General features: G+C 36.1%; 1 protein-coding gene across 1 annotated transcript; it reads right to left on the reverse strand.

The window, feature by feature from the left end:
* Window positions 1-16,471: 16,471 nt before the first annotated feature.
* RBP2 (retinol binding protein 2) lies at window positions 16,472-27,633 on the reverse strand. Its single transcript, XM_075158144.1, has 4 exons — window positions 27,561-27,633; window positions 21,560-21,738; window positions 18,385-18,486; window positions 16,472-16,755 (listed from the first exon to the last, which is right to left on the reverse strand). Exons 1-4 carry the CDS (start codon window positions 27,631-27,633, stop codon window positions 16,702-16,704), a joined length of 408 nt encoding a protein of 135 aa, XP_075014245.1. The 3' UTR covers window positions 16,472-16,701.
* Between the last annotated feature and the right edge of the window lie 228 nt (window positions 27,634-27,861).

The raw sequence follows: 27,861 nt of genomic DNA on the forward strand, positions 1-27,861 counted from the left end.
TGATGGTGGTGGAGAGCTACCGGGCTCTGCCCAGTTGTGCGTCACCTGGAGAAGAGAAGGGCCCTCCGATCCCCTTTGCCTGCTCAGCGTGGTCTCTCGGTGTGCATAATGGCGGCATTGGCCTTCAGTGGTGAGCGTGACAGTGCCCTGAAGCAAGCCCCTGGAAGGAGCCCAACTTGCCTCTCTCACTCAATAAGATGGACGTGAGCCTGGTCAGTCCTGTGGACCTTGTAGATGTGAAAGGTTATGTGACACAGTTCTTCACCTTTTTGTCAGCTAAAGCTACAGATACTGCAACCCAAACCGCATGTAGTTACGGGGAATGTGAGATTTTGGGAAGCAATAAAGCACAAGGAACCATTCTTGAGAAAATTTCTCCTAGCACTGCTGCCAGATTGAAGTTCCATCTTTAATTAAAAATTGCAAACCCCACATTTCATTGTATAGAGGAAAGGAATAATATGGAGGATATTTATATTCATTGGGTTTCAGTTAAAGAAAAGACTCCTTTTGATACAAGTGTTCACCTAGGGATTAGGAGCCCTGTGTGCTCTGTCCGACAACACAGTAAGAAGGATTACATTACCCCGGAGTGTTTACAGTTTGAAGGACATAAACAAACAAAAGGGTGACAGAGAGATTACTTCAACTCTTGTTATTTTCACTCCAAGTGAGCAAAGACAGAAAAGACAGATACTTAAATTTCGAAGAAACACAAGCCCGATGAAAATAAGTGGGAAGAGAAATGCCTGAAGCAAGAAAGTGGGCACAATGTTGTCAACCATTATGGGTGAGTTTAGACTTTCAGCTTTCTTTAAGGCTTTTTTTTACTTTCAATTCCTTATATTAATGATTGTAGAATAACGCTTAAAACATTTGAGTACAGAATTTCAGGATATAGGTAAGCTTGCTTAGAAGTAATGATTTGAGTAAAATTTATGACTTTTGAGTCTAATTCATGATTTTTAGACAGCTGAGATGGAACACTGAAAGAAGAGATGTAGGGGAAGGATACCCATATTGGGGAATGTAGGTAGTGGGGGATGAACAGCACACATTGTATATTTCTCCTTGAAAAACTCAACGAAGTCCTGTCCAGAGAGAGATGAGGGTATTACAGGGGAAAAAAAGATAGCAAGGAAGGTAAGTGAAAGATGAAGGAATAGAGCTTGTAGTCAAGAGAGTAACAGCAGGGGAAGGAAGAAATTACTTTACTATTAGCTTTTCCTGGGAACTTGTAATAATAGAAAAACTAAAGTGCAGAAAAGAGGCACAGGGTATAAGCCAAGGCTGACCTTACAGTAGGAGAGAAGCAATGAAATAAAGCAATGAAATTAAGAATAAGAAATATCCCTCACACCAGTTCTGAGTCAAGACGACCATGATTCACAAATTACTGGAAATTAAATGAGTATACAGAGGAAATATTATTATGGTTTTTTTTTCCTTTCATATTCTTTCCTATATATCCTGTACTAGCCACTGTTTCACTGGGGGTTATATACAAAGTAGCTGGAACCATGGGCAGTCTGTAAGAAGACTTTCAATACAGACATTAAATAAGAACAAAATCTCTACTTTGGGTTCTTTTATGTGACCCAATAGATATTCTTATGCCTATTTACTGAAAGATATTTTTCAGGTAAAAAAACCCAACACAATGTTTTCTTCCAGAGCAGTGGAACAGAGGAAGCTTTGCTTCTTGTGGGCATTGCCCTGTCCTGAAGTTCCTCATTGCCCCTTTCATACCCCTGCCTGCTTGGCTATGCAGCTTACCTGGAGCAACATACATGCATGCTGGGCATTTGGTTATTTCCTCCTGGGCCTGAAAACAATCTAGCATTTTCTTTACCTTGGAGGAAGGGCACAAACTCGGGTTTGTTTGTCTCCTGTTACTTTTGTGACTACTTGATATCTTTAAGTCCATAGACAGGGAAAGGGGGGAGGAGAGAATGATATAGGGCAAATGATGAGATGGCCACAGATCAATAGAGCGTAATCATAGGCCTTGCTTCCTTAAGAAACCAGAATAAAGCTGTACAGAATATTTACAATGCAGTGTCTAGTACCATTCTACAACTGTCTTCTTGTTAGAAACACAAACGGTATTTCTGTAAAGTGTGGATATGCGTGTGTAATGAAGAGTATAATAAAGAAACTGGTATACAGTGTTGCAGGACACATTTCCTGTAGGTGCAAAGCTACTTTTAAATCTCTTGAAAGTTCTCCACACAAAGCATTAAAAAGGACCTTTTTTATTACAAAAAAAGGGTGTTCTAAACAACTGGCCAGCTAAGTGCTGGTAGTTGAAGCATTTACATTCTGACACATTAAATTTTGTAAAACTAAAAAATGGACTGGAGTTCTGTAATAGAGGAATCCTGCACATTTTTATTGTTGGTGATTTAGTTAGAAACACAGCAGCTACAGTGGGATTGCAACAGGAGATACAACAGTTGTAAGGAGGAAGAAACTATGGTACTGTTTCAGCCTATTGGTAATTTCTTTACAAGGCCCTTGCTTCTCAGGATAGCCAATCCATTCAACCTTACTTTTCCAAAGTTTCAGCTGAGATCCTTTTGGCTATGAAATTATTGGCAGGTTTTGAATTTGTATGGCAATAAAAAGCTTTCTGGAAGCAGGATAGAGCATTTTAAGGTAATACAATATCGTTCTTCCAAAGAAAAAGGTTAAAGTGGTTTGGGATACCAATCACAAGCACCTATCGTTTATCCTCAGTGTACCAAATGAATTTTAACAGAGAAGGGGAAGGCTAGCAATAAAACACCAGTCCACTTTCTTTTTCTTTCAGGTAAAGACTAGAGGTCTGGAAATAAGAGCCATATCCATATGGCTCATTCCATATGCTTGGAAATTCATATTCAGGCAAAAATCTAACAGATGGTCTTAGCTAGATCCATACCTGGTATAATAAATATAGTATGTGCTGCTGCTTGTTGCAGTAGGCAGCTCAGTCCTGAGGGTCCAATATTTCTTTGCCTTGGTTGTTCTACCCAGGACACCACCCCTATTATGTAAATTCCTTGGTTCTCCAGACTTCAGCCATTGCTTATTTTCTTTATGGGGATATGTGGCATATCCCAGGATCACTGCATTTCACTTTGGGGCTCAGTTTGCCAGCATCTCTAAGCTCGACTAACTTTATTATCTTGAGGTAGTATTATGGATGGCTTACCAATTCCCTAAGTATTCTGTGCGTTATCTTGTAACCCGAATTACTGTATTATTCTTATTTGATCCTTTCTTTTAGAATATACACAGACTTTTATATATTTAGGTCAACTCTACAGTATTGTAAAGTGTTTATTTCATATGCAAAATTAATGTGAAGTGCTGTTCATTGCCAGGAGTTAATACTTGCAGTGCAGTGAACTGAAGTAAAACTCATTGCAGCCTTAACTTGGAAGATAGTAAAGATTGATGGAACACAGTGGGTTTAAAGAAAAGGTGTTATTAACATGTAGGTGGCAGAGCTGTGAGGCAAACCGCACTGTAAATCTGAATTAAAAGCTCCCTTGATACTATGGTATTTCACTTTGTTGCAGATCAGGGATATAACAGTGTTGTGGAATGCAGTTTATCTCTTTCAGTCTGAGATGCCCAGCCTTTGTCTCTTCTCACTCTCTTGGAAACATACTATCCTTGGATACAAACCTGACTCATATACAGAGATCAGAGTATTAAACTCACTAGGATAATGAGGAATTAAAATGCCAGTAAAGAAATCAGAACTTTTAGCAGAACTGTCAAAACCGTAGAGTTCATATCAGAAAAAAAAAATCCCATCCTCTCCAAAATCTGCAACCTGCCAGTAGCAGCCTGATGGTGCATAAACTGATAGTTTCAAAAAATGTTTTTTGCTTCAAATACAATCATATATGTGGTGCATACAGAGAAAATAGATACTGCAGTATGTAAAGAAGGGATTGGAGTTTTTATATTTGAAGTAATCTAAAAAAATATCACCTGACACTTTCATTAGAGGCCTGCCTTTTCAACTTACAATTCCGCCAAACTTCAGCCATGTGGGTTTAGATTTTTTTGTATTGGATGTCTTCATCTGAATAAGGGACCTATGTCAGCTTGTATTTTCAAGTTTCAATAGAAAGGTTTAGTCATTTTTAAAAAGGTATTAAGGGAGCACAAAATACCAGCTTCCTTAAAATCAGCAACAGGATAATCATCAGTATTTTTAGCAGCTTCTGATATGGACTTAATTTAAGAAAATATAAAGTATTAATCATGGTAGCACAGTAAGTTACCCACATGCTAATAATGAGGAGGGAGACATCCATAAACAGGGAACTCTGACAAAAAAAAGGTTGTCAGTGAGAGTGAACGAAGTGTTGTACATAATATAAAGACTCCAGTTCTTATCCTCTTGTGCTACAGCTTCTTTGAGTACATTTGATCCATTAGATAAGTGCTATTTTTATGTCATTTATGTAATCACATAGCAGGAATGATCTCGATTGACCTGCTACTGCTTCTGATTTATTAACACTTGCTTCTTCGCATTTTATTTTCTGGATGCCATAGTCACAATTTTGGCATGATTCCACTTCCATTAAGATCAGTGGCAAAAGGGCAGGCCTTGAAACCACAGAAGTGGTTTGGAATGCAGCAGTGTATATCCTCCAAGGTATTCCAAGTTTAGAGCATATAATTTCTTTTTTTACCAGATTTACAATGCCTTCCACTATAGCTGAATGTTGGTATTAATGTTCTTTTACTGAGTTTTGAGGCTTCAGATAAACTTTTTCCATTTTCTCTGCTCTTCTTTAAACATATCTGTCAAAATATTTCTGAGATCTGATTCAGCAAGCAGTTTAGTTTGCCCTGAATATAGTATTGAGATAACACGAACTAGAAAACCTATAAAATTATTTCTTCCTGTCTGGGGAGTATCAGTCCAATAGCTACTTAAAAATTTCTATAGCAATATTCATGATTTCAGGACAAAAACATTCATTTATTTTCACTTTTAATTGCTATTGTATATTATTACCTTATCACTGCTGACCACAGAGTTGGAGTGTGCTTGGTAAATGATTCAGCACAGGGTTTTCCATAAGCTTGCAAAAAATGTTTATTGAATAGTATTACCAATCATCAGAACGATCTGTTGCCAGCACTCCGGAAAACTGAAAATACTGCATTTGTTTTCTATTAATGTTAGACAAGATTGACATAGAGTTATTTTTTATTCAGATATAAAGTGATAATAAAAGTTTAAGAACAGCACTATGGACACTTAGTCAACGTGAAAGGTCAGTGCCCAGGCTTTGATAATTGACTATAGCTTGTGAAAAATGAACAAAATTGTTTGTTTTCTCTTGATCAGGCAGTTTCGTGTTTTCCAGATGCAGAGATGAGGTTTCAGCCCCTGGTGTAACATCTGCATATACAACGTACATGACAATAGAGAATTAAACTGTCAAAGCACATTTATTTAGTTAAAATGAACTGAACAGTATTAATATCTAAATATTCTACATTAGGATCTGTTTCAAAGGAACTGTAATGATGTTAAAACTACTTTTATGGGACTGCAATGATATAAGACAGTATCCTTCAGTTGTGTATTTTCTCAACAAAGGGAAGGAAATTGAGGTTAAAGAGTAGCTGTCATTCTTGTTACTAAGATCCTCTTGCTTAGGCACTCATCCTGCATCACTTAATGCTCTGCTGTGAGCAGTCTTTAGTTTTATAGTTTGATAGCAGTGGTTTCACCACGGGCTCAAATACAGGCCAGGCTCATGATGTGCTAGGCACGTAAAACCAAAACTCTGCTACTAAGGGTAGTTTTGTTTTCAAGTCAGGCTGATTTCGCAGAGTGTCAGAAGAAGCTTTTAGAAACCCAAAATGTCACCATAATCCAGAACCATTCTCACAAGATATGCCTGTGAAATGGAAAGTGGCTCTGTCAACAGGTTTGGGGCTTTTGTAAAATTTTATTTTTATTTTTTTAATTTGTTTTCAGTAGGTTTTTTTTTTTGGAAAGGATAAGACCACTCTATCTTTGTGATTTGAGCTGCAATGTTACATGGTTTCTCAGTTTGCAGTTCAAACAATTAGTGATCACAGAATTGTATGGCATTTCTGTAGCACTGAATGTATGTCTTTGTATTTGAAGCTTTTTCTTCATAATGACACAATAACGAGTTATTCATGTAGGAGAGCAGGCAGTGATGAAAGCTGTATTAGATTTTATCCTTGTTCTTTTATAATAATCACACATAAATAATGTTTTGCCGCAGGCAAATGCAACAATGTATTTATATATACAAGTCCTATACAAGCTGTTTCTTTTCTTTTCCCATTTCTAGTACAACCTGAATCATTAAATTTTTCAGACATACAGTCGTATATGTAATTCAATATTAACGGCGTGTGCTATGTACCCTCTTCATCTAGTCTGAAGACTGCGAGCTATCACAAACGTCTGTCCAACGTTTGAATTTTTAAACTCAGACTATAACACTTAATGCTTTTAGTTCTGAATATCTCTTTTTCAGACCTTTATCAATATATTACATAAACGGAACCTGACCCAGGATTTGCAGCATTCAGATCTTCTGGACAAATTCACTCTCAAAGATGAAGTATATAATCTGTTGATGAGTGAGGATCAATATAGAGTCTTAGTTCAAACTAAAAAGTTTAGGCTTTTAATACTAGAGGTTTCTGGTTCAACTCCTCTTACACTGCTATTCTTGAAAATGCTACCATTCTCTAATACATAGCCAACTTCCCCCCTCCCTCCAATTAGTAATAATAACTACCACCTACACATGGTTTTATATCCTTTATGAAGAGGCACTTTGAATTCTCCTATCAAAAATGGATATGTACTATTTTTATATGACTATCCAAATTAAAACTGATGAATTTTAATAATATGTAGCTAGTTTGTAGCTGAAATTTAATCCCCTCAAAGTAAAAGCAATTGTAAAGTTGTGATGTGGTTTAGACTACACACATTTTCTTAATAGTTCTGTTTTAAAAAAAAAATTATAAGAATGTTATTCAATTTACTGTGGAGATATAAAATTACAATAATGACAGTATTTTTTGTTTTAAGTCTTGTGAAGAGGACAGGAAACTCAGATAACAAAACCACCGGATGCTGCCCTTAACTGTGTGTTTAAAAGTTTAGCCACTAGATGACGCCTTGATGCTGTTCATATCTTTTTTTTTTTTTTTCTCCTGACTGATGCTTGGACCTGAAATCCTGAAACCGTGTCTTTAGTAAATCCGGCTGGGAAAGAATGCTTTTCACATATTTTTAAATGATAATTTTGAAGGCCTTCTACTGAAGTAAATAAAATTATTTCAATATTCACTGCTGCTTTTAACTGCAGCCTGTTTTGTGGGGGTTTTGGGTTTTGGGTTTTTTTTGGTCATCGATTTTCTTCTTCTATTATACTGATAATTTATTTGTCTTGGACAACCCCCCTTTGAAAAATAGTTTTTGTTCATATCTTTTTTCTTCATTTTTTTCATGTTCCTCTGCTTCACAACTGTAACTTAAAAGTAGAAGCAGGTCAAGATAGTGTCCTTTACATCACCTATTAACAGACATTTAGCATGCGTGGATAAATGCTTGATAAATGTGTTTCATTTGGTGCACATTTTTCCTTACCAGGAGGGCAGGGGGGGATAAACTATAAAGCATTTTAACGCTGGCATAATTGTATCCATTTTATGATATATACTCATATATTTGTAAAAATTATCACTGATCCTGGTACCGACATGTTTATATCCATAAATAATTCCTGTGTGGACCAGGCTAGAGAGGGACTGAAACCTTCTGTTTAACCACAGATCAGGGCAAGTGTTGTATTCCTAGTCCTCATTCGTTAGTCTCTGCACTAATAAACTTCAGGTCTGTAGTCTGTGATACACAAGCAGGTTACCATACTATAACAAATGAACATGGGTCAGCTGCTCCACAGTAAACTGTGTGCGTGTTTCTACCTGGCACTTTCTTGCCATTAATCTAAGGAAAATCACAACAGCCTCCCTTTCAACGAAAGACGGGGGATTTCCTCATTTTTGGTTAAGCAGTACGTCAGTGCAGAATTTGCAGGTGGACAGTTGCATGTGAGCAGTTCCTGGCATTAAGCTGACCAACAGGAACTATTTCCTTTGTGATAATTTTTGTGTGTGTCAAAGGGCTGCACTAGGCCATCCTTTACAAAAAATTTACTATAACGGATCTTGTATGACAGGACATTGCTATGTTCCTATGCATACTTGGCTGTTTTGCTGACAAAATCCAGACTCATTAGATGGGTTTGTAACTGGAAGAGGTGCTGTCCACTGTTTGAAGCTTTTAGACTATGTAAAAATAAACTTTAACAAAAATCTATCTGATTTTTTATGTGAAATATTTAATGACAACTGACGAATATTGTTATGTTAAATGTAATAGAAATTAGTGATGGAGTTGTTTGAGGGGCTTCTCAGAGATGCGACTCAGAAGACTGTCTCTGACTGAAAATAGAAGCCAGGAGCTTATATAAATAACACTGGGAGCCAGTGTTACTTTGTCAGCAGTATTTTTAGTGTCTGTATGTTGGCTGGGAGAATTCTATTGTTTGGGAAAGTAGATTTGATTTGGACAAGACAAAAACTGGGCTTTACTAGCTTACATCAGAATTGTATTTATAATTTTAGTGACAAAAGGAGGTTTCTGGCAATAAGCCTTTGCAGTGTAGACCAGACTTTTGAGGAAATTTTTCTATGCTGAAGATGATAGTATAGAAAAGAATATATGCTTATTGTATTAGTCATTTTATTAAAAATATCATTATATAAATTGTCTTCTAAAAATAATCACTAAATTAAAACATTTGTCCTCAGAGAAGATGCTGCAAATTCTTCTGTGGCTTCAAGTAATTTCATAAAGAGCCATGGAACGTATTAGTATTAAAGAAAGCTTACCTATATCATGCATTAGATAGGACAGGCATGCTGTACTTTGCAACTCATTTCACCATTCATTGACATGGTTACAACCTTACACATTAAGGAGAGCTACATAAACCAAGAGTTATTTTTTTTTCCCTCTCTAATTAATACTGCCAGATAGTAAGACCTGGCATTGAACTAGATATAGAAGTTCTCGGATTGAATCCTCTCCTACTTAAAGATGTTCTCTGGCATCTTTTTTGATACATAATCATTATAATGCAGGGGGAAAAAACGGTGATAAAAGCACCAGGCTACCTTTATGCTCTTCAGTCAGTGGAGATTAATTACTGCTGATGCAGCTGACAGGAAAGGATAGGAGTAGTAATGGTTTTCATTACCAAAACCTAATGGAGTGGTCAAGAAAGAAGGATAAGTTGTAATCTTTTAACAATCTGAGACCAATTGATTGAAATGTTTCCATATTTTTTTCTTTACTCCAAGTGGAATCCAGAAAACAACTAAAACATGCAGCCCAAATGCTCTAGCCTTGATCTAGTATTTGAGAAAGTGATTTGGACTGCAAACAGCTTAAGGTGAAACTGACTGTTCTGTGTGAATCTGTATACATATGTGACTGCAGAATTATATCCAGAGTGTATATACGTGGAACTCTTGATTGTTACTATTGTGGGTAATCTAAGCAAAGGACTGCATACATTTTTAATATTTTGCAGGCCCAGATTTTTAGATAAGTTGTTGCACTGTTGTTATATCCAATAGAGTGATACTGATTTATTCTATGAAAGAATTTTAATCTGTGTCTACTTCCATTAGGAAACAAATTTGCAGTGAGAGGTGGATTAATTGGACTTTTTTTAACCCTATTCCAAGGTGCCAAAATATGTTCTACTTTTCATTGGAAGATTCCTAATATGTTCTAGGTCTCATTTTATTTAAATTACTTGCACTAGGACAGCTACAGAGTTCTGTCATATATTTTATAAATAAAAACACATATCTGAGAAGTTATTAGAGTGTTTTCATGCACAGCCTTGCTGATAGTTTGTTTATATTGAGATCTACAGTAAGCCAAACAGATTTTTTTTTTCTGTATTTATGACTTTGGGAACCATTGACTTTCTTCTTTGAAACAAAAGACAACCATAAACTGTATCCACAGAATGCAGAGATTTATCCTTGTGAAAAAACAGGTTATGAAAACCTGTAAACCCAAGTCTGAGCTCAAGGGCCAGAATCTTCATTGCCGTGCACTTCATGCTGTGTCAATCCAACGTTAGAGGTTTAAACTACTATCCTAAAATATGTTCTGCAATTCCTTTGAGTTAACTTGTTCCATGAAAGAGTTCAGCCAGTTGGTATGAGATTATCTCCTGAAAAATATTAGTCTCATGTAGTACTGCATTGCCCTTGTAGAATCTCAGTGCAAGTACAATACAAGCTGAGTGAGGTGAGTCAGGTAGGAAGAGGTGTAACCAAAACAGTCTGATAACCCTATTGCTGTGAGCAGATGTTGTATCTGGAAGTCCAAATCGGGGCAAGGGCTAGAGCTCTCTAGACTTCTGTTGGGGACCACACTGCATCCTGATGATGGCCAACAGTTAATTTATTCCTGCCATTGTGATTTAGTAACAGTCAATGTTCATTTTGCTCTGCTGCAGAATGACTACGCAATCAGCATGACAGGAGAAAATCTGGTTCTGCTTCCCGTTTTAAATGGCACAAGTTCACTATAACAGAAATACTTCAATTATGATCATACAAAGCCCTCCTCTGGAAAACAGTTATTTTCCTTTAGTGACTTTTGATGTGCTAACATTTTAACTAAGTGTTCATGTTTTCTGTGTATTCAGTTTATGCCATCAAGGAAAGCAATTTGCTGTAATGCTACTCAAGGCACCCATTAGTAGCAAAGAGCAATCTGTGTTTTTAGAGAACCAAGGCTGTTATTTCACAAAGGGAGCCATTCAACTCTGCCTTAATCCTCCAACCAGTAAAGCTTATCTTCCAGGTGTTATTTCTGACTATTTTACTGATATTGGCTTCTTAAAAATGTTTAGAAAATGAGAGTCTAATTTAGATTAAGTTGTTGGTGATTTATTTAAAAAAATACAATGTGATATATATCTACATAAATAAATGTAAATTCTCAATTTTTTTTTGAGATAAAATAAAAAATTGCCATATGTCACATGCTTTTATTTAGTTGCATGTTTTGAACATCTAAGTGGAAAGAAAAATGTTTAACTTAAAAACCTTGTTCCTAAATGGTCAGGAACTTTATTGCATTCTTTCATTGTTGAATCTTTGAAGCAGATATCAATAACAGTGAATAGTAATACACATTTTTTGACACTGATACTTTGAATGCATTAAAAGCTTCAGAGTCTATAGTCTGTGTTACCAGTATCAGTATGACCTGACTCAGGATCTGAGCTGGCTGAACGGAATAAATGACTCCACAGAAGTGCTCTGGCTTAAGTAGGACTACTTGCAAAACCAGCTCCAATTTACAGTTAGAAGCCCTTATAATTATTTCAAAAGTTGACATTTAATTAAAAAGGTGTAAAGAAAAGATAAAATTATATTTTTTGAGAATATACTGTTGTCTCACTTGTCATGCCAACTGAATTTTACTAAGACTTTACTCTCTTTTGTGACAGAGACTCAATAGCCTTTCTCTGATCAAGCTAGAATGTATGACCATGGAGTATGGTATTTTTCAATCAATGAATCAATGTGTTGAAAAGTCATACTAAAGTATTCAGTTGGATTTTAGGACTACTGCATTGTATGGCATGTTGGAAGAGCATTGCTTTAGTCTGGCCACCAGAAAATTTAAGCAATATTTGGCTTTAAGGCGCCTCCAGGAAAAACATATATTTATTCTTCAGTAATTAAAATTCTTTTTCCCTACGTATGTGTAGGAAGAGATGAGCAAATTTTGAAAAAACAAGTGATCAGATACTAGAGATAGATAGCCAGAAAAAGACAAATCAGAGAATTGAGTAAGTAGCAAAAATATTAAATATTACAAGGTAGTCAATAAAACAAGTACTACTGTGAGCAGCAGAACTACTGAAGCTTGGTTTTCCTATGGATTTTGTCTCATGGCTAAATTCATTGGCATCAAGATATGAATTCCCGCCGAAGGTTTTCCATGGTTCCAGGCATTTATAGTGTTTTTATCCTAAGTGATTTTTCTGGGACTTGATAAACATGAGTTCCCTCTGTAGCCTGTCTTTTATCTGGCTATTAATTTTCATATAAAACTGTAGAACTGTTATATCTTAGAGAGTCTTTATCCTTTGTCAGATTTGGCTGGCCAATCTACACAGGGCAACTGGTTCAAAAACTGTGGGGGTGTGGACAAACAAATATTGTGGACACCTATGCCTCATTTTCTTAACAAATGAGACTACCGAACCTCTCTTCCCCTCGAATGTAAATACATGTGTGTAAACATGCATATGTATAAATCCAAAAGTGAATGAAATAGAGGTGACAGAAAAAAACAATTAAGAAACTATAGGAAAATGCTTGACTTCGGGTGCAGTGATGAAAAGCAGCAAAGGGCACTACGTATTAAAAGCAGTTCAAAGGAATGCCCTTTGCAGCTTTCACAGGGAGATATCCTGTTTAACTTTCATGCCATGGTTTAATTCTGAAGTCATAACTAAGTTTACAGGAAAAGCCTTTGTGAAGGGTTTATAAGATTTTTAGAAAGCCTTTCTATGACAGACTGTTACCTAAACTAAAAACAGCAGGAATCAAAGGTATAGCAACATGAAAACAGGTAAAGAGAATTTCCAATGGTTCTTAAGGCTTGTTTCTGGGTCTTGGCAAACATGAGTTTATGCTGTAGCCTTTCTCTTACTGCAGGTACTCTATATGGCCATTTTTTTCATGAAACTGGTAAGAGTATAATATCTTTGAGATCTTCCTGACAGTCTTTTTGTCAGCTACTACTACAGGTACAATGAAAGACTTGACCTGATTTGCTGATGGAAGAAAGTGGATACTAAGGTTGGACTGTAGAGACTCCACACGCTCATCTGCCAGCCTCTTCCAGTCCTTCATTATCTTTTGAGTGCAAAGGTGTTGCCTAATGTCCACCTGAAGTTTCCATGCTGCAATTTAAGTCTGTTACTTCCCATCTTGTCTTTCTTTTCCTGTCTTTGGGTATGGATGATAGTGTGTCCTCATTCCTTTAGCAGCAGCCTTTCATGTTTGTATTCTTATGTCAAGTGGAGTCTCTGTTTGCCGTCACATAAGGCAAAGCTCCTAATCTTTCCATGGATTCCTCCACTTCTAAGAACTCTGGAATATGTACTGTCATCTATTGCATTCCCATTTTTATTTAATGATGACTGAAGCACTGCAGTGTGAGATATAATTAAAGCAAGTGTGATATTTAGAGAATAACTGACAAAATTTTTGCAGCTATTGAAAAGCTTGTCTGGTTAATTTTATTTTAAATCTCATTTTCACAAAATTATTTCTTCTAATCTTCACCATCTGCATAACAAGTGTAATCAGCAAGCCGAAATTAAAATATCTGCAACCTCTGCCCTTCAAATCAATCACAAATTAAACCTGAAAAGAATGTGTTCTAGTGGGAAAAAACCTTCCAAAGAAATCCTTTCTATTAATCTCTCCCCACTAAGCCAAAATATCTACCCTTGCTTAAAAAGAATAGAAATAAATGTAATTAAACACCTTTTTTTGGTGAAATTTTATTTGTCTTCATCAGATCTTGAAGCAAATACTGATTTAGAAACCTCAGACTTTTTGCCAGATGGTAGTGGAGTAGACATCTTTCACAAGCAGCAGAGCGCGTAGGATAATCATGGAAAATTTGAAAGCCATTCTGTGCACATAGTACCTAGGTGACCCTTCACAGCTTAATAGAAAGATAACATCTTAGGAACTAGCCACAGAACATTATTGGTAGGAACATTTACAACATTATTCTACAGTGTTTGCCTGCAGTGTTGCTTTCTTCTTTTAAGAGTTGGTAAGAAAATGCTAGTTGATTTTTAGGGAGAAAAACTGGCTCAATGCAGAGGATTTTTAGAAATTCCACCATAAACATTTCTTACTCACACCTTTGTCATTGTCATTTGAAAAGTCCAGTGGCAGGTAATGGTACTGACTCTTTGCCCAGTACTGTACTCACTAGGAAGTGCTTTTGTTATAGCACAGACTTTTCTGTTTTCTGGATGAGAAGGTTGCTGGTAAATTCCCTTCCTGTTAGCTGTATTTGAGTAATATTCTTTACGAGGAAAAGAATCAATGCAAATGGTAATATTTCAAAACAGCTGAGACAGCACTGTATGCCAGAGGGCTGAAAAAATGTGAATGAACATTCTCTGATTTACCAGCAAGGTCCGTTCCTCCAGTGCAAGTACTTAATCTGCTGACAAGGAGATAAGGGACTTTGTACAGCTTAGAGACCAGCCTAACATCACAAATATGATACAAACAAGTATATCTTTGGAAGTAGTTATAATGCAACATAATGAATATCTCCTCTGTCTCCAGTTCTGTGCATAGAGTTGTAAAGGATGCTGCAAGTTCTTGCATATCAGTATGTGCAGGAAGAACATGTTGTTTTGGAGAGTAAAAAACCATGCATATTTTCTCACTCCCTGTTAAAAAGTCTGGCATTTTCATTTCCAAAATTGGCAAAAAATAGGGTCAGATCCAGTTTTCTCCTGATCAAAGTCTACTCAAGTGCCCAATTGCCTACTTCATTTGCTTCCCAACCATATCCATTAGATAAAACTAGTAAGCATAATAAGAAATCAATTGAAGAATGCTTGCTTTCCATTTTCAAACTCATAATTTGTGAATTAATGATAGTTCTTTGTGATATGTGAAAGCTTTTCCTTTCTCTTATGATTTGGTGTGAAGTTATGAAACCCTGCATTGTGCAGGCTTACTCCTGGCAAGAACCAACTATGAGAAATGCCACTGATTAAAACATGCACATTTTGTTTCCTAGTGATTACTTTGTTCTGATAACATTTTGAAAGCTTAATGAACTGTGGTACTTCTTAGCCTAGTAACTACCAGAGACTAAGAAATAGGAATTAAATGTTTCTACCGGAAAGTCCAGGTCAGGCTGAATAAGAAAAAATAAAAGAGTTTACCAACTTCAAATGCAGTTTCTTCTATGTGAACTAACATTAGAGCATTGCTCAGTTGAAGTACACAGGAAGTTTGATACCAGGTCAACTTTTATCAGGAGAAGCAAAGACCAATTCATAAAAATATCCCTACATACGCACTTAGATGCCCATGGCCATGTAAGTATTAGTGACATATTAATCAGACTTGGGTTTTTGCAGGCGTAACCTTGTTTTCAGCTGGGAGACTGTCTCACTCCTTTCCTATTCTGAGCTATTGACAGTCAGTAGGCTAAGCAGCAGGTGGGGATGGGGAGAAAGCATATGTTCCTCCATTTCTGCAAAGTTTTTTTCTACATCGTTTCTCTAATTCCCTATCACAGATCTGTTTAGTGAATTTCCACTCCTCCTATACTAAACAGAAGATGGGGGCTTATGGACAAGAGGGAATTGAAATTGTGATTAAATTTATGTGAAAGTTCATATATCTGCAAGGCAAAGTTGTAGGAAAGAGTATATTTTATTAGAATAATTCATATAGTTGGGAAAAAATACATGAGCTTTTGGGCATACAGGCACTTCTTCAGTTCTGTGGAACGTGTGCACACATTTTGTTGAATAATTTCAGTTTCTATCTACTTAAGTAGTGCTCACCATCCATGGTTAACTTAAACTTGTCTTTAGCGAACAACATGAATTCTTTTGAAAAACTCTAAATAAAACTGAGAAGAGTTGTATGGAAATGACTTTTCTTTTTAAAGTCTCTGAAAGGTATGTACAAGGTGAAGATTGCAGCATGCTGGGTGCTCTTTATGCACAAGGGTACATGCAGTCTGTGTATACTCTGCAGTTTTCCTCTTATAGCCAGAAGTATGCCTTAGTTTTCTCATCATGGAACAACTCCTGAATGTAGAGTTTGTTTCAAACAGTGGACTTCTCCACTGGGATTATTAGTAGGATGCCAGTTCTAACTGGAGTTTAGCATCATTGTCAGTGATCCACGTTAGGACCGTATTAAGGAGCTACAGCATTTCACATCTCTCACATGAGACATTTATCAGGTGATAACTACTAGCAACTATAGACCTGGGCCAAATTCAATAGAGAATAACCTAGATGTGAAAGGCCATGTATCGTGTTCAGCGAGCCATTCTGTTGCCTGAAACTGTGGACTTAGTGATCCAAGACTAAATTAAATAGAAACAGTCCAATGAATGTCCAATTTTACTCTGTCATCCAAATGATGATACATATTATGATATTACAGCACTTTGGAGAGATATACTGTGGTTGAGATAATTGTGACTGTTAATTTTCAGCCTTGTTGCTAAAGGACATTCCTCTGGAAATGATTACAAAGATGTAGGAAAGCATTATTTGAAACACAATTACTTTTATTTAACTCCAGATTGAAAGGCAAAGGAATTTATGATGTTTGTAACTGTTTGATGTTATTTCTGTAAAACGTGTTTGTTTCCATAAACAGGCACAAAATACATTCACATAGCAGTGTCAAAGAATTATTGCAAATCTGGCTTGGTTCTTCTTTTTAGACAAAACATAACAGCATAATAGTGTGATGAAGATCTGGGTGGCTTTCTGGTCAATTTTAGTTTTTCTTCTTAAATATCTGATGGCACACCTGGTCTTCACATGTCAGTTCCTATAGTATTAAAACAGTTAGTAAATATATAGTGGTACAAGTTGTATTTTGCATACACAGCAGAACCCACCAGAAATTACTACAACTGAGCCACTGCATTGAAAAGATATGCTTATGAAAAAGAGAACAGAAAGAATAGTGTATTATATGTAACCAATCAGCAGGCACGCACCACATGTTGCAGTAATTAGATTTTGACACTTGAATTGAGCTCTAAGAAGAATAAACATGAAAAATGCATAAAAATTGCTCTTTAATGCAAGGCTTTTTCATGCTCTGTTATTAAAACAATATACTGTAATAGTTTATAATTCACATGTTACCTCATAATTCATGAGAAGCAATGAAACAAGGAAATAAAAAAAAAAAAAGGAAGCTGCTTTAAAAAGATGACAACATTTGCTTCAGGCACGTGCCCAGCCATTTTTCAGGGACCAGAACAATACACCATTTTTGCCCAGTGTTGCAGCTGACCTCTTAAAGGTTGGCACACCTGCACATTGCAATGCAGTCAGTTTGATTAGTCTTCTGACTAGCCAGCATTCCTGTGCCAAATAAGACTTTGAAGCAAGCTGAAGCTGGCTTTTTGGCCAGCAAGTGGCCAAACCCGCAATAGGGTTTCTGAAGACTGTTGTAAGAAACTACTTGGTCTCTCTGTTTCTACCAGTCTTAGCCTGAATCCCGGTAGCAACATGTAGAACCTTTGTTAGGTCAGTTTTTTAATATGTGTTGAAATAGAGTTGAAAAAGTGTACTGGACAGTTGGCTTTTAGTTACGTGGCAGATAGTGTTTTTTAATTCATTGCTTTGGCCTTTCAAGCGTACAGACTTGAGGCAGTGTAGTTGGCCATACCAACTATCTGTGGGGTAAACTTGTGAAGGAGTAGATATCTAGATGCAAATCATGAGATAGAGCAATGACCTCTCCTCCATAATCTTTCTGCACCCACCTATTGCACCATCCAACATTATCATGCCCATTTCTTGATTGCTCTCCCAAGAAACTCGGGAATCATTATCATTATGTCTCTACTATTTTGAAATCTTTCTGGACTTCACTGACTGCTTATTTCCTGCACAAGCTCTTCTGGCCTCTCTTGGACTCACCTCATTTATCTTTGGGCTCCAGCTTACTAACACAGATGTATGAATGTTTTGACTTTTTTATTGTACCAGCACAAAATAATTGCAGTGTAGGTTGTTTGCAGGATCCTCTTGACTTTTCTGATTTGTATTACAGCATAGTATGCTAAAATTTCATAGTGCTTCTTTCAGAACAAAAAATAATATTTTTCTTGCAATCTGTCCCATACTGTTTTTTTTTCTACCAGTGATTATATAAGAACGAGATGATGTTAGAGGTGCAATGTAACAAGAAGGGTTAATAGCTGGAGGGCAATGGACCGGAGCAAAAAAACCACTGCAGGGTTATGACTTAATTGGGAGCAGGTGGAAAGAAATCGAGCATTCCCGAGTTGTAGCAAAGAGGGGATTTCCTTAGAGTTCGGAGATCAGAGCTGGCTAAATAAAGACCATTCCAACTAGAACAAGTAACAAACCCTTTGAAATGGAAAACTGTACTTTGTTGCAGTCTCAGTTATGTGCTATGTACCTGTATAGCAGCCCTTACCAGATGCAATAGGTCTCCTTCAATCCAGTGCTTCCAGCCCCTGTTTTTCTTTTCACCTTTCTGAACACATACCAGTTTGTCACCATCCCAGGTCACTAGTGTCTGCATGAATCAGATAATTAACTCAGATATGTTAACGAGAAGTTTATGAATACATGAAAATAAGCTCAATCAAACAATGAGAAGACACAATTACAGTTGCTTCCTACCATTCCCCATCTTCCTTCTAAAAAAGCCCAAATCAACCATTCAAAACCTGAATGCATTCAAGATTACAAGTGTTTTGATGTGAAGCTTTTACAGTGCTTTGTTGTTATTTCCATGTATTTCTTCACATACACAAATATAAAGTGTTCATACTAACTAGTGAATTGCTCAGTGAATTAACAGATACTTGTGCAATGTGTGCAAATTGTATTTTTCTTTTCTTGCTGTTTAAAGCCATTAATAAAAAGATTATAAGGTTTCATGAGTGAAGATCTGGGGCTTATATCAAGTGGTGCCATGCTAACAGCTTTTCTAGCTCCGCATAAAATAAGAAGAGGAAGTGTATGTTAATATCATCTCATACAATAAATTTATTTATATATTTTCATGCACTTTCACAGAAGACCTTTAAAGAGATATGATCATAAGCTGGACAACATGCTCTAGCTGACCCTGCTTGAGCAGAGGGGTTGGACTAGGTGGTCTCAAGAGGTCCCTTCCATCCTCAGCCTTTTAATGATTTGGTGTGATTCAGAGTCTACCACTAATAAACAGGGTGTTGGTTATGCTGATTCTTGTCCAGGAGCAGGATGACCATATCTGTAAGGAAAAGTTCTCTTTACAGGCTAAATTCTCTGCTCAGATACACTAGAGTACATTCAAAGTAACTTTGTTTAAATTGTTCTAGATTTGAACCATTGTACTTTAGGGAGACATTTAACCCTATATCATAGGCAAATCCTCATCAGAGACCAGTTACAGTCAGTGGAAGTTCAGTTATTAAAAAGCTCCAAGAGTATTGGGAGCTTAATTCATTTTCTAGTTCAGCACTGGATGATTTATTTCTCTTATGAGGGAACTTTCTATTAATAATAGAGACAAAACTCATTCCATTTCAGTTAACTTCTTTCTTATTTACGGAATTTTTAAGCTACATGCTCTTTAAATTATCCATGCCCTCTTTACATTTAAATGTTGCCTAGCAGTTTTATTACCTTCATCTAACTTCAATGTGTTTGAGGCATTGTTTTGTTAATAAAATGACTGGAAAATTCTTTTAGAGCAGTCTAGAGAATAATGGCACGACATGCTTCCTTTTTCTTTCTCCTCTTGTTAGAAAGGGAAAAAAAAAAGTAATTTGTTTAGAAAAGAATATTAGGCAAAAATGATTATATATGTTATAATTGTACAAGCAGTGTTTTCTTCCTTCCTTCCAAATAATTGATAATGAAGAGGAGAGTCTGCAAGTGAAATGATTTTGCACAGAAAGGCAACGGTTTTGATAGTGGTGAAGAGCACTAGAGGAGCATTTAAGGAGTGATGCAACTAATAAGTCCTTAGATCCTTAATAATGCCTTCAACTGATCTAAAGAGATGTGGGAGCAATGTTTTAAAGCATAAACTCTGTCACAGGAATATGTCCCACTCAGTGCTCACTGGAGAAAGTGATAGAAAGAAAATTTAGAGATGGGGATATTCAGGATACTGGAAAAAATGGGTCTTGTTATTTGATGGCTTGCAGTGCTGTGAATGAGAAAAAATTTGGAAGAAGTCACAAGAATTACACTGCACAAAGTTAGTTTGAGAATGAAAAGTGATCCATAGTGAATAAACAATGTCTTCTGTTAAATTTGTGCCACTCCAGTGAAGGATGATGTGAGTTCAAATGTAAACATGTCCTTTACGCTGCCAATTTCCTGTGGCAATTGCCAAAACAAAACAGGTCTTGTTGACAGTGAGCTTTGATCTCAGCTTCTCGGAGTTTGGCAACAAGTTCTGAAACCTTGTTTATTGAGAAGATACTGATGGAAAAGACAGTGTATGTTTGGAGAAGAGCAAGAGGGCTGAGAGCTGAGTGGAAGAATAAAACTGTGGTAATTGGCAGAAGAGTTGATACAGGTAGATTCAGTAAATGATGACAAAGACAGGCAGGTGATGCAAGATTAGCAAGACTCTGAAGGGGACAATCAATGGAAATTTAAAATCTACTGGCCTTTCTACCTTTGAAAATCTTGCTTAAGTATTTTAGGGGTGAGAAGAGAGTAAAACAGAAGCAGTATTGATACAGAAACATGAAGCTGAATTCAGTAAGTGAATTTAATTGGTGCTCATATGTATTCTTTTCCTCACTGACTTCCCTGATACAGTCTTGTTTGAATGCCTTACAGGAACAGACTTATTAGTTGACCCTGTCTGTCATAGGAGCTAGGGCATGGGCTAATACACAATATCGTGCTTGATCCAAGCGTTACTTGTCCACATATCACACTGAAAGGCTTCTGAACATATGCCCACAGTTTCCTATGGGAATTTTGAGCTCAGGTTACTCCTATAATCCTAAAGATATTAAAGCATGCACTGCTGGGCCTCCTTGTCTGTCTACCACCTCCAGTAGGCCTGCCACCGGTATCAGTGGTAGCTTTGGCTCACATTTTTTTCTTGTCTCTTCCCAAAGCTCCCTTGATGTTAATAGCTGAGTGCAGGTTTATTTTTAACAGTGTCCAACTCTTAAACTGTCCAACTGAGGTTGAGCAGGCTCAGATTAAAAATACAGTGTGAACATAGCCATGCAGAACTGAAAATTTATATTGACATAAAGAAAGTCCTGAATTTAAAGGGATGAATTTACAGTTTCATTAAGGAAGATACATAGGTAAAAATACAGTTTTGTACTTTCTAAATACGTAAAGGTGTATCATAGAAAAGCTGGAAAAATCCCCTACTAGAAAAACATGTAATTAATGATTGCCCTCACGTATCTGAGTAACCATCCTGATTTGCATTTATAATAAATGTTTGTAGCAGGAAAGAAAACTGTCTCAAGATGGAAATTATTTCTGCTTTATGAAAATCCTCTGATGTCTGTAAAATATTGGGGTTTTTTTTTCATGTATTCAGCTGATTTTTAGAACTGCTCGCTCCTGGTGCTGACTGTAGTGTAAACAGATATCAGGTACCAAATTTTTACCTTTACCACTCGATTATCCAGTCCTTTGGTATGTTCTTCAAACTCCACTCCCACAGTGAAATTCAGTTCATAGTTTCTGAAAGTACTGAGTGATTTTGTTTTAAAATTATCTCCATCTTGAATAATCTCCTTTGTTTGTTTCAAGTGTTTTGCAATCTTACGAGTCGCAAAATCAATCCCTGCCAAAAAACAGAACAGAGAGTATCACAATGAAAATTCCAATATTTGTTACCAAAAATAAAAAAACACAGCACTTATCTTTATACGTAATAAAAAACCCACATTTTATGTGGAACATCATTCCACAAATGATGCTTTTACCTGCAACACTTTGAAGAGAAAAAGTTCATTTAAAATAAAAATAATCTTGTGTTTGCAAGAAGACTTTCAATTTGAGGATCTTCCACTGATTATAAATTTATTTATTAACAGGATATCTGTGGGAATGTTGTGAGCAGACCTACAACATACAACCAGTAGCGAAGAGATGCTGGCATGTTAAATCATCCAAATCTCCAGGTTTTTTTGGAGAATGTGAAACAACAGGGGCTATTAAGACTGACATTGCCTTTTTGGCCTCACTCATACGTGAAACTGTGGGATGCCAGGAGTGCTATTACCATCTTATGCCTGGGAGCCATTCCCTTTTCTAAGCATGCAGTGTAAATCATGTAGCTCTTAGGCATATGAGGATGCTGGTATGTGTCCTGCAGGGTTACAAATGTTGGCCACCCCCAAAAGAAGGAGCTCAGAATAATACTCCTTTTCAGAAAATAAACATGTTAGAATGAGTATGTAATCAAGGGGATTTTGGCATGTTACTTTTGTGATGAACCTATAGTCTGTGGGAGTATACAAGAGGTTAATTAATTTTAAAATAATGAAAATTATACTAATGAATAAAAAAGAAACAGCCAAATAAAAGCCTGACTTATCCATTATTGTTAGACAGCAGACACAGAAATAAATTGTAGTTTAGATGTTAAAGGGAGACAAATTCAAAATCAAAAGTCAAAAAAGTATCAAACTACAGCATTTGACAGTTCCTGTTTAATATTCTGTCAACATTTTGTGCAGTACTGATCTCCTTAACATCCTTATTTTGTTCATGATGAAGACTAACATTATAATGTAAACAACTGCTTGCAACTGAATGCATTGGAAGTTACCAAAAGGAGAATATATATTACGATGATGACAGTTTGCCCCAGACAATCCACCTAATGCCAGCTGCATTACCATCTGCAATAAATATTTCTGACCAGCTGGCAGTGAATCTTATTATGGTGCTATATGCAAATGAAATAATCTCACATGCTTCTGCAAGAGATTGAAAAATGATTTGGGTTTGTTAGCCATCCTTTAGTGGTTTCGCATGCAAGTTAATCATTGTCAGCTCAGCAATGCCACATACTAATGGAGCCCTTTTTCTTTTGGTAGATTCATTATACTACTTGTGAAGTACTAATCGAGTTGAGTAAGAGGATTGGCTTGAAAAAAACTTGTGACTTTTTAACTTGGGGAATAATGTTCTTGTTCAGTATTTATATTCAAGACTTCTTGGGTATATTTTATCTGCTGTGGTGGAATAAAGGTATCTCTGGGTCTGATTTATAGCCAGGTAACATAAAATTTAGTTCTCTCTGAGGAAAAAAAATGTCTAGACTTCTAAAGAAATGCTATTTCTGACTAATGTATGAGTCTTGTAGCTCCTGGAGAAAAATCAGGGGAGGTTTTATTAAAGCGTGCTTTTCATAACTGCATTTTGAACAATACAAGCAATAAAAATGATATATTGTTCTATTATAGTAGATTAAAATACTTTGTAACATGTTTATGATAAAATCAAAGTTTCTGGCTTAAAGGGCAAAACTATTCTTTAATTATAGAAATGCGTATGCATTAATTAAAAGGATGGATGAATTTTAAAAAAACAAAACCTCATTGTGCTTTGAACCTGAGCACTTTAATGCTTAAAATATCAGCCACATGTAAAATTGTGAGAAACAAAGCAGAAGAATATCTTTTCACCCTTTCCATGTAATTTCTTTCCAATCTGAGAATCAGCCATATGCATCTTTCCATTGTTTTTAGTGTTGTTTTTTATTGCTAATTCATTGGCAGTTTTTAATTAGTATAACTTACAGTATATATATGCCTGTATACACAAAAAATCATGATGTACTTACGAAGGATCAGATCCAGACAACTGGTGCAAATAGCTCCTTCATCCCAACCAGTTGCTGGCATTCTTATTGGGGAAGTAGTTTGAAAATTTTAACAGAAAGTTCAGTGAGTACATCTCCAGTACAGTCTGCCCAGGGTAGGGAATGAATCGAAGTATTTCCCAGGAAAAATACATCTATATTGCATTCCTTATTCTAACACATTCTTCCCCTTGCTTTGTTTCAGGCTATTGAATGGGTCAAATTCTTTTATTCTCATGAACTGTTGCTATCTTTTTTTAAGCAGGCTTCCCAATATTGGATGCCTGTAGTCCAGACCCCATTGTAAGCTGAATCCACCCATTTTTCTCCCAATTTCCACTGGGATACATAAGATCAGAAAGGGATCAAAAATCCACTTGATTTAATAATAGCAAAGTCATAATTTATCCACTGACTGAAATGGTTCTAAGGATGCCACCGAGATGCAATGAGGAACTGCTGTAGACCAGCTCATGCTAGCATTTATGGTACAAAAAGAATTATAAAATTGGAAAATGGATTACATATTATAAAAGGCTCAGAATATAAGGATGATAATAATTAAAGTTTAGTTTAAAGCTGATATAATTAATATTTGTATTATGACAATTAGACACTAAATTCTTATTGAATTTGAGTGAAAAGCACAGTTTAAATTCTACAGTGGGTAAATTAAAATTCAAAGAAATGCATGTTATTAGCAGCTGGTATCTTTTTCCCTGATATTTTCCCTGAATTTTAAGACAAGTGAAATGTTATAGCTCAACTGAAATAAACAATACAAGAATGTCATCCGAGGATAGCCTGGAAGGGAAGAAAGGAACAATAATGAGATGGCCACTACAACCAAATGAAAAGGTATCACCACAATTACAAATCCTTTTGGAAAGGAAATATGCACACCACAAGTGTTTAATTTGCATCCTAAAAAATAAGGAAGGAATAAACCTAAAAAGTAAAGAGAACTTTATCAAGATGATTATCAAATGAGAGTTATCAAATATGATGAAATTTATCACTACAAAGCAAGGCAGAACTAGAGCAGGATGACCATCACGACTGGTGGTTAGAGTAACATCCCACAAAAGTAGGTCGGGTCTTGGAGCAAAGAGCTGAGACAGGAGTGAAGCAGAGCCAAAGCAGAGAGAATTGGGCTAGAGGCAAGAATTTTAGGTAAGACCAGAAGCTGAGGCAGGCAGTGAGAGAAGCCTGAGGTAGACAAAGATGGCCTGGAATAGTCAATTTGTGATAACTAGGAGTTGATTTAAGTATCATCCAGACCAACAGGCTCCATGGCTCACTTGCAGTTGGCATATTTAATGCTGAAAAGACATTTCAGTTGCATACAGAGTAGTAATTATTATTTATGCATAACTGTCAAACCCCAGCACTCAAATCACTTCAGTCAGTGTGTCTCTTTCTCCTGAAATTCATGATATTGGCTTTACCATTCTTATTTTTTTTACATGAATTTTTTTGTACCTTGCAGGTGTATGTGTATAGTATTTACAGACTTGTTATTGAGCTTTTCTCCATAAATGCAAAGGCTAAAAACTATGAATAGTGAAACTTGCCTTTCTCTCTTAAAAGAGTTGAAGCTTTGAGGAAATTATAACTATTTTCAATTGTTGTTGAATAATGATGAGAGTTTATTTTTATGTGTTTAGGTGTATTTCTTCTCTTTCAATCTGAACAGATAAATAAATTACGGGTTAAGATTCTCTGATGAGAGTAAAACTAGTAGAAAATCAGTTAAAGCATCAAATTTTCCATCTCAGTTAAGGATTTTGTGGTAGTTATCCCTAAGTCACTAGTGTAGACATTGAAAATTACTTGAAATTTGTTAGATTTAATTACCTGATTACCTTCCATGTGTTAGACTCTTCTTCCCAACAAATACATTTTCTTAGCTTGTGGAAGATGGCTATACAATGTACTCATTGATTTTGAACCACTGAATTGTTTTTATAATCTGCATCTTTGCAAGTAAATATTTTGGAACCTGAACAAACAAGTCCTTTAGATCTCCATTAACTTGACTCAACACCTTTTGAACAAAGCATGAGAAGCCACAAGTCTGATCTCCACTTCTGATGAAAAGTGCAAGGTACTTTGACCTGAAAAAGACCGTTTATCAGCATCACTCTTACAGTGTAGAGCTGTAAGCTACTGTAGAAAGGCAAGAGAAATAAGAAGAGCAAGTGCTGAACAGAAGATAGAAATCAATGACCACTAGATAGAAAACAATGAGACATCTGTGAATGAGAAGTGCACAGACCCAGTTGGACCCCTGAGAGCTATCAATTGTAAGCATAAAAATAAAACACAGGTTTGATTTTTGCCCCATGCTAATTTATGATTCAGAGCCAGACAGACTCTTCCAATCTACGTTAAATTTTCCAACTCTAATGACTACTTTTCTTGTATAAGTTTTATAGACAACGTGTAGTAAGGAAGCAACGGTCCTTTATGCCCTTCATCTGTGATGTAGTTGAGCTGGGAGAAGATTCTTGATTCTAAAGATTACACTTCTCATGCATGTATCAATCTAATTCCCATATTTTTTGCGGTTTTTGGAATGCAGCTATATTACTGCAGTGGTGGAAAGACGATAACTGTTGTTTCAATGCCAATCCAGAGGATATTGAAGAGATTCTTGGGAAATGTTGATGTCTTCTATTATTTCTTCTTCTCAGCAAATTAAAGATCTACATCTCTGCTAACCTAAGTAGAGGAAGGATTTCCTGCACACTACTTGCATAATCATAATGACCTGGAGCAAAAAGTTTATGCCTTTATGAGAACAAAAATGCTTGAAAGGCAATTTATATTGAAAATAATAGGTGCAGCAAAAGAAGACATTTCTCTCATGAAATTATCTCCAGTCATTATAAAAATTGAGTCTGTCAGTGTGTGGAAAAATAAATCTACAAACAACATAAACTTGATCTTGATATGAACTGACAAGGATATTGCTTCCATTCAGTTAACAGTGTTTTAGTATTCTAGCATCTACAAAGCATCTACAAATATATGCTTAATATCCTATACAATGGATACACAAACTGTAGCTATCAGGCCTCTAATGTTAAAGAGGCTAACAAAGCAGTAAATGAAAGTTGCCTAAAGAGCAGAACATCTCTTTTTGCATATACACATATATTGTTGTCATCAGTGATGGTCGTAGCCAAGTGAAATTAAGCTTAGTTAACCACGTAAACATATGTTTAAGAACTCCTGTGACATATGCCTCCTTGCTGTGTAAGGATGACTACCACAAAAATTGTCAGAAATATCTGCCCAGTTATCTTTAAACGCTTTTAAAGGCTTTTATCGCCTTTACCATGCAACTGGTACATATGATTTCTACTAGTTCAAAGTACTAATAAAGTACTAAACACTATTGTTGCTTTAGTGATATAGAATATCCTATTCCTCTTCAACGGAGCCAACCAGGTTTTGGCTCGACTGTTACAGTAAGTATATACCAGGAATAAAAAAGAGCTTCTGTATCTGAAAGCCTGTTTTGTTTTTTTTTTTCCCCCCATCTGTACCTGTTTTTTCATTTATCTAAATAAAGACTAATATCTTTGGCTCCAAGTCTTCTTTTGCTTACATACTTAGATCATTGTAATTATAAGTACATTACAATTACTTGATTTTTAAGGTGATTGGCAGAAACCCTTATGCCACAATGCACATTACAGAAATAGTCTCATTAATCTTTAGAAGATTTCACTTATAATTGGAACATTTTCTCTTTATCTCTATATAGTTAATATTTTTTCATTTACCTAAAGCAACCATGTAGCCATCGAAGTTTTCATTGGCTTCCATTTCCCATGTCCCATTGTAATTAGCAGGCATGGTGGCAAGAGCTTAAAACCAACTTCAGATCAAAAGGTGAGACTGGAAACAGGATCTGCTAAGAGAATGTTTTATAAACCTTTTTATCTCTTTTTTTTTAGAAGGTTTACGGTTTTCTAGATAATACGGTTTAAGGGTCAGAGTGATAACCCTAGAAAACTTCGCCTTCATTAACAAAGTTCAGCTGAACAGCTGGCAGACAAGGAACACTTTCTGAAATATGTAGTA

This window comes from Calonectris borealis, chromosome 9 (genome assembly GCF_964195595.1).
Source record: "Calonectris borealis chromosome 9, bCalBor7.hap1.2, whole genome shotgun sequence".
Lineage (NCBI taxonomy): Eukaryota > Metazoa > Chordata > Aves > Procellariiformes > Procellariidae > Calonectris > Calonectris borealis.

Coding starts and splice junctions, on each gene's coding strand:
- RBP2 (XM_075158144.1), bottom strand. CDS start 27,633: ATGCCTGCTAATTACAATGGGACATGGGAAATGGAAGCCAATGAAAAC. Junction 21,739..27,560: donor TGGCTACATGGTTGCTTTAG/GTAAATGAAAAA, acceptor GTTTTTTGGCAG/GGATTGATTTTGCGACTCGT. Junction 16,756..18,384: donor AAGGAGACCTATTGCATCTG/GTAAGGGCTGCT, acceptor TTAATACTATAG/GAACTGACATGTGAAGACCA.